This window comes from Rutidosis leptorrhynchoides, chromosome 3 (genome assembly GCF_046630445.1).
Source record: "Rutidosis leptorrhynchoides isolate AG116_Rl617_1_P2 chromosome 3, CSIRO_AGI_Rlap_v1, whole genome shotgun sequence".
Taxonomy (NCBI): Eukaryota; Viridiplantae; Streptophyta; class Magnoliopsida; order Asterales; family Asteraceae; genus Rutidosis; species Rutidosis leptorrhynchoides.
The window spans coordinates 687,031,346-687,039,442 of NC_092335.1; the positions used below are offsets into that span (position 1 = coordinate 687,031,346).

The 8,097-nt window shown below is 37.2% G+C and overlaps 1 protein-coding gene across 1 annotated transcript; it reads right to left on the reverse strand.

Moving 5' to 3' along the window:
• Positions 1-1,201: 1,201 nt before the first annotated feature.
• On the reverse strand, positions 1,202-2,215 carry LOC139902708 (uncharacterized). Its single transcript, XM_071885312.1, has one exon. It carries the CDS (start codon positions 2,213-2,215, stop codon positions 1,202-1,204), a length of 1,014 nt encoding a protein of 337 aa, XP_071741413.1.
• Between the last annotated feature and the right edge of the window lie 5,882 nt (positions 2,216-8,097).

Below are 8,097 nucleotides of genomic sequence, written 5' to 3' on the forward strand. Positions count from 1 at the left end.
CTAACCAATGAGCAGAATGGAGAGACACAAAAGAAGAACGATCCGATACAAAGATCGTATTTTGTACGCATCATGGATGCCTATAGGCATATAGCCACCGTTAGCGGTTTGGAGTTTGAGTGTTCGTTGCTACCGCATTTTGGAGTTGAGGTAATGAACTGAGGTAAACAAGAAATCACTATTGCATATTTCATTTTCTAACCGAATACCACTTGCCTATTGTCGCAGATCCCCATTCAGTTGGACTACTGGAAATTTCTAAAGAAACACCTTCGTACTGATTATCTTTTGCACGGGGTAATCTCTCGAAACCCATCCAAAAATATATTAACTTAGCATGTAGATTTATCGGGAAAGGTTGTAAAGTCGTTAGTCGGTGATTAGTCGTTCAGCATGTTGCAAGTTGGAGACTAGACGGGGACTAGTCAAACGTTGACCAACTAGATTAAATTTCCCCTAAATCGACCAAGTTGGAGTCTAGTCGGGGACTAGTCCTACTACTTCATAATCCCGGCTAGTCGGAGGGACTTTTACAACCATTTTACTAGGTTTAGCATACTAAACCTGAGTAAGCCTTTTTTTTTTTTTTTTTTTTTTCTTTTACGTATGGGGTTGTATTGTTCCTTACCTTGTAATGTTTTTTAAGTTAATAAATTTGCATTCTACCCATCAAATGTATCTGAAATTTTGACAATGAGGTGTTGTTTCAGGGGACTGAGTTAATGGTGAGCGTGTTGGGCAGATTATATGAGGTGGAAACAGACCCTAATTTATGCTCATCATCCACAACTACTTCAGTATACGAACAGTTTCTTCTACTCTTGGTATGTTAATTCTTTTCATGTCTTTATTTACTAGGTTATAACCCGCAAAAAATTGCGGGGTTTTAAACATGATTTATTTGTTGACATTATATTGTATTTGTGGTATGAAATTGAACTGGAGATGGCATTTTTGAGTCAAATGTTAAGGTTGTAGTTTTGTAGACAAAATCTAAATGTCGTGACATATAATAAAATACATATAACTCCCGATAAGGCTAATTGGACGGTAGTCTCCAAGATTCAAAGGATCGTTCTTCTTAGGAATAAGGGTAAGAAAAGAGGCATTACACCCCTTTGAGATCTCTTTATGGCTCCAAAACCATTCTATGGCTTTCATTAGGTCTTCTTTTATGAGCCAAAAGAATTTTTATAGAAACCTAGATTGAAGCCATCCGGTCCAGGCCGGCCTTCGAGGGTTCACAATCTTTAATCGCATTCCACAATTCAGATTCATGATTCGGTGCTTCCAACATCAACACATCAGTCGGATCTAAAGTGTTGAAATGAAGAGAATTTAAACTCTCAAAATCCGGAATTGTTGTCTGTTTGTTTTCGAAAATATGGCTGAAATATTTATGAACTTCTTCCTTGATTACAGTAGGTTTCTCCTCCCATTTGCCATTTAAGTTTAGCCCTCTGATGTTTGATGAGTTATTTTTTCTTCGGATTGTCGAATGGAAAGAAGATGTATTATCGTCTCCCTCTGCTATACAATTTAAACGGGCTTTTTGACGCAACATCTCAGCTTTTTCTTTTTCTTTTTCTTTACTAAGCCATTTTACCCTAGCATTTAGCCATTCTTCACGCACAGTATCTGTCAACGTGTTCTGCTCAGCTTTTATTTCTAGGTTTTCGACAGTCTTTTTCCAAGTATCTAATTCGACATCTAGATTACTATATCGATGTTTGCTCCATTCCCTGAGAGCCTCTTTGACATTCTTCATTTTGTTACGAAACACACAATCACATCTTGAGCCTTTGATTTCCTTGTTCCAAGCATCGACAATGACCAGTTCAACATCTATACATTCTAGCCATAAATCAAAAATTTTAAATGGCTTTGGACCGAAATCTTTGTTCATGTCTTTGAGGATAATTGGACAATGGTCTGATGTTCTTCTGTCCAAGGAAGTGACAGAAATATCGCCCCACGAATTGAGGAAACTTTCCGAAACGAGAAAACGATCTAGCTTACTAAATTTGGATCCATCGTCACTGATTCTTGTAAACCTTTTCCCAAGGAGTGGGATTTCGATTAGATGTCTGCTATCGATGAAGTTACTGAACATATTGGCCCTTCTCTCTATAAAGACATAGTTTTTTCTTTCATCTTGATTTCTAACTTCGTTAAAATCGCCTCCAATCACCCAATCTACATTCGAATAATTCATTATGTCGTCTAAGCTTTCCCGAAACACTTTCTTTTCTTTCTCCTTATGAGGGCCATAAACATTTTGACTCTTTATTTACTGAGATTATTAATATTTGTTGGTTTTGGACTATATCATGTTTACAATTATTAATTATTATTCATATTTATCTTTGTTGAGGTTACAAATAAATTAAAAATTAATATAATATTGGAGATAAGGTTGAAAGATATTTATAGTTTCCTTACTTAGAATAGTAAGTAGTAGAGTATGAGAAGGAGTAATATAGTTTCCATATGTTGGGACTTATATATTTGCGAATAATGCTATTTATTTTAATCCAATGGTTCTTAAATCATAATGCAGGTAGAAACACTCAGAGATCATCTTGCACCCAACTTGAATTGGAATATGCATTTGACTAATCTACTAACACAAATTCCATATATACCGCAATCTGTTTTCAAAATGTTGGAGTGCATGTGCGTTCCAGGAGTGTACAATGATAGAACCAATCTGGAGTTTAACTTTGAAAGGAGTGTGCATGAGTGTCTCAGTGTTGTTTGTAACTTAATACTAGAAAGACAAGCTACTCAAGATAAATTCTTAGAAGTTGCCTTACAGGTACACTTGTTGTAGACGCTGGGAGAGGATCTTAGAATCAATCTAACACGATCTAGAGGCGGAATAACACTAGAACGAGCTTAAACGAATATCTATGGGTTTTCGGGTTCGTACAAGTCAAACCAAGATTAGATCTTGATAAACACGAAGCCTAGACTGACATTCTGTGGTATTTGGACATGAAGATTGAGAGAGACCCGACCTGGAACTGTTTGTGTGTGTGAAAATATGCAGAGTGATTAACCAAATAAAAATGGAGATTAACTTGGCTTAAATACCTCAGTTCCTATGTCGGTCGACTGTGGTTGACAGTCGGTCGACTGACTATGTCAGTCGGCCGACTGTCGAGTAACATTACAGATTACATTTAAACGTTTACAAATATAAAATAACAACTCGACAATCAACGTTTAACAATGTTGCAGGTTACAACATGATCAAATAAAACGTTAAAGTTCATGAAACTAGGGATTACAAAATATGCACTAACAAACTCCCCCTAAGACCTAGTTCCTCATAAGTCTTCGATCTGCTTCAATCTCTGTACGGATCTCTAACCATATTGTTCAAATAGCAAACCTTTGCAACACGAATGTACTGTTGTGCTTGAACTCTATTTTCTGGCCTGTACAGCATCCGATTGTAGTACAATGTGAAGATGTCAGCTTCACAGCAATTTCTCAACCAAACGGGATCTAAAACCCGTATCGAGTCGGTCTCATCTTCCTTCAATTTGTCCAAAACGATGACTGCTTCTTCTGAGCGTTCATCGTAGTACCACCAGCGAAAACGTGGGCTAAAGTTCTGCGGCATTTTCATCACAGGAACCTTTCTCATATAATTTACTGGCTTGTATTTAACAATCTTTCTCCGTTCGCCCGTTTTCTTGTTTGTTCGATAAGTGATCGTGGGAAATTGAGGACTGAATCCCTCAAAGTTCTTTGACAAGTACGATCGTCTTATATTCTTGCAGACAATATTAGGAATTCTGTCATAATCCCTATATAACATCTTGATAATCACCTGATTCTTCATCATCTTGAACAAGTTGTTGTTGCGGCACAGTGTGATGTTGTGGTGCCGTTTGTGATTGCGGAACCATTTGTGATGGAGACGTCTGCATTTCATTCAGCAATTTTGCAATAACTTCATCATCAGAAGCAACAGACGGAAGACCAAAAGAATCAAACAAATCTTCATAATCAAACTGCTATGAAAAACCTTTCCCAGCAGGAATAGCAGCATTTCTTTGAACATCTACTTCGAAATGTTCTTCAACACGTTTAGATACAGTGTTGAAAACTCTTTTGTTTGGATTCCCATAACCAAGAAATATACCAGGAACAGCCTTAGGATTAAATTTTCCTCCAGTATCTCGTATCATGATTGAACACGGTGCACCAAAGGGTTCGAAATGTTTAATGTTAGGCTTCCTTTTATGTAGCAATTCATAGCAAGTCTTTCCATGTCTCTTGACTACTAACAATCGGTTCATTGTATAACATGCTGTAGCCACAGCTTCACTCCAGAAGTTAATCGGTAAACTTGAGTCGGCTAACATAGTTCTCGCAGTTTCAATTAACGTTCTGTTACGTCTTTCAGCAAGACCATTTGATTGCGGAGTATAAGCTGGACTGAACTGTTGTTGAATGCCTTTCTCGTTGCAGAAACTCTCCATCTGCTGATTCTTGAATTCAGTACCATTATCTGTTCGAGTCTTCCTAACCTTTAACTTGTACAAAGATTCCAGCTTCAAAAACAACAACTTTATATTTTCAAACGTGTCAGACTTCTTCTTTAACATCACTACCCAAGAGTATCGTGAGTATTCATCAGTCACTACCAAACAATATGAATCTCCAAAAATGCTTGTCCGATTAATCGGACCAAAAAGATCCATATGTAACAACTCTAGAGGAACAACAATTGAATGATGTTTCTTTGTTGCATGTGACTTTTTAGTCTGTTTGCCTTTTTTACACGGAAGACATCCTTCAGGAATTTGAAAACTCTTAACATTTACTCCCTCAATCAGATTATTATGAACAAGATTGTTCATCTTTCTCAAGCTCAAATGACCCATACGCTTATGCCATGAAATTGATTCTTGTTCTGTAGCTTTGGATATGAAAGCTTGATGACCTGTTGAAGCTTTAACATGGGCTGTTGATATATCCAAAATATACGAATCTTTATTTCTGGGAGCTGTTATAAGAATCATCTCTTCCGGTATTACGTACTCTTTCTTCAAAATGTAGCATCTTTGATCATCAAAAGCAACCTTATGCTTTTTATTTGCTACTTGCGAAACTGACAGCAGATTATTTGACATCTGCTTCACAAAATTCACTTTATCAAAACTAACATTAGCATTAGAAATCACACCCTGAGGTGTAATAAAACCTCCTTCATCTCCTGCAAAAGAAACAGATCCTCCATTTACTGACTTGACATTAGAAAGTAAGGACATGTTTCCTGTCATGTGCCGGGACGCCCCACTATCAACAATCCAGGTATTTCTACTCGGATCGTAGGCGACCTGCACAACAAGAAAAGAAGTTAGTTTGAGATAGACACCCATGCCCGAATGGCAGTGGGTTTCCCATCGACACCAATAACTTGCACATCCATCCATTGACCCTTTGATCCTGATGGATCATTGGACTTGTCAACAACCTTTGTCTCGGTTTTAGGCTTCCAAACGGTACGTTTACCAACAGATTTCTTATAATAGTCATTCGTTTGAAAATTTTTATTCACACTTGACTGTACCCTTGTGGATGAATTAGCAATAGAATTTGACTTTGATCTATAAAAACCTTTTGAACTATTACTTGAAGTACCTATGGAACTGGAGCTAGAAGCATAGTATGTAGTTTTCGTTTCAGTGTCAGATTTTCTGTTTGGTGTTTTCCAACCCTGTTGACAGTTAACAGCACAATGACCCTTTTTCCTACATTTATTACAGTTTTGAGTTTCTTGAGTACGTGCTTTTGAACTCAGATTCTTATTGGGCAAAGACTGTTTCTTGGGTGACATAGGCTTCTCAACATGATGATTCAAGCCTGGTCGACGGTTAGGATGCACATATTTAGGCACATTGTTAGTATTAGGGCTCCTTTTATTAAATAGTTCTTCAGGTGCTTGTGTAAGAACATATTCTTTATCTAGGTTGAGTCCCTGCTGATACTTAATAGGTGTCTGAAATATTTTCTTTCCATTAGAGTTCCTAGTGTTTACTTGTTTTCTAGGTGTGGGTTGTCTACTTTCACTAGCCTTACTAGCATTCAATGGATTTTTCAGGATAGTGATTGGTTTGGATTTTGGTGTTACAAACTCAGAAACTTTTTCATACTCTGAATCAGATTTACTGTCCTCCGCTAAGTCTTCAACAACCGGCTTAGTGCTATCTGATTTTTCATTCTCTACAGGCTTAACACTTAGTATTTCACTAAGGCAAGAATCAGAAGGTTTATTAATGTACTCATTCCTAAGAGGAGGAGGACACTCTTTATAACCTAAACTCTTTTTACCATCTTTCTTGTTATAGACAGTATAGTCAATGACATATGACATTCGCTGCCAAGTGTCATTTCTAGCCTTTTCTGACTCATACTTAATCTTAAACTCTTCCTTTTCTCTCTTAGCACATTCAAGTTGATTTAAGTACATCATTATGGCCTTTTGGTCACCTGAAATTGTAGCTCGTAAATCATGAACTTGATTTTCTAGAGTTTTGATTGTCTCCCTGAATTCCCTTTTATTGTTAAACTGAATTAAATTAGTCTCGTATAGGCCTTTTACCTCAAGATAAGCTGCTTTAACAATCCTAAGTTCCTGTTTTACTTCAGGACAATAAATACATCCTAAGGGGATATCATTCAGTTTAGAAACTATGGATTCAAGTTTAGCAATTTCTAACTTATGATCAGCACAATCGTTACATACCAAAGGAAATTCAGTTTGTACCTTAGAGTCACTTGATGTGTTTGCCATGAACGCATATTCCTTTTCTTCAGTCTCTGATTCAGGTTCAGATTCTGAACTAGAACTGGAACAGTCAGAATTACTCAAATCAACTGAAGTATTGACATCATCTACCACAATAGTTTCGCCATCTGATGAAGACGAACTACTGTAATCAGTCCATACATCGCAATCATTGTGCATTGCGTATTTGAACTTCTCATACACTCTCTTGTTAAGAACACCTCTTCTAACATATCTGATCATTGCATAAGTTCGCTCAATTCTTGCTTTCATCTTGCAGATGTAACACATGCATTCATTCGCAGTACCAACACAACCAGCTTTCTCTCTCTCTCTTGTTTCTCACTTTCAGTTTCTTCTTCGGTCTTAGGCATTCTAACAACGTTAGCATGATTCTCATTGTGATGCCCCGTACAAAACCATCGTGTACGAATCATCAACAACAGGATCATTACAAGGTTAAGTACTATATGCGATTTCAAAAAGAGTTTGCATTCATAAATAAAGTGATGTCTAAACCAACATCGAATGTTTTACAATCCAAAAGCATGCTTCACTAAGTAGAAGCAAATAATAAGTGTATGTGACCACAATGGTCGTTACAAGTCATAGTTCAAAAGTACGAATGTTTGAATGCAAAATAAAGTAGTTTATGCGATAGTAACTCAAAGCAGCGGGTGTCTACAGCACGACTAGTACACAGTGGAAGCTAACCTCAAGCACCTGAGAAAAACATGCTTGAAAACGTCAACACAAAGGTTGGTGAGCTATAGTTTAAGTATAACAGTAAGTAAGGTAGGCCACGAGATTTCAGTGCTACAAAGAGCGTTTCAAAACAGTATGATAAAGTATATGTTAACCGTGGGCACTTGGTAACTAACTTAACGTTTATACCCCCTGAAAGTACACTTGGCAAGTGTGTATGTCTACGAAGTATTAAACACTCGTTAAATACTAGCGCTACTAGCCCGAGTGGGGATGTCAAACCCTATGGATCCATATCTAAGATTCGCGTTCACGGTTCAAAAACCAATGATTAAACGTTACCGAGCTAAAGGGAATGTTTCTGCCGTTGTATAACCCACACATATATAAGTTTAAGTACTCGTGCCTAGTATGTAAAACATAAAATCCGCATGTATTTTCAGTTCCCAAAATAAGTTAAAGTAAAAAGGGAATGCTATAACTCACAATGATAATGTAGTCGTAAAGTCGGTTCAAAAAAGGTGTGCAAGTAATCGGTCCGAAGGTCCTCAACCTAAGGCAAATAGTACTAAGTCAGTAAATCG

Coding starts and splice junctions, on each gene's coding strand:
- LOC139902708 (XM_071885312.1), bottom strand. CDS start 2,215: ATGAATTATTCGAATGTAGATTGGGTGATTGGAGGCGATTTTAACGAA.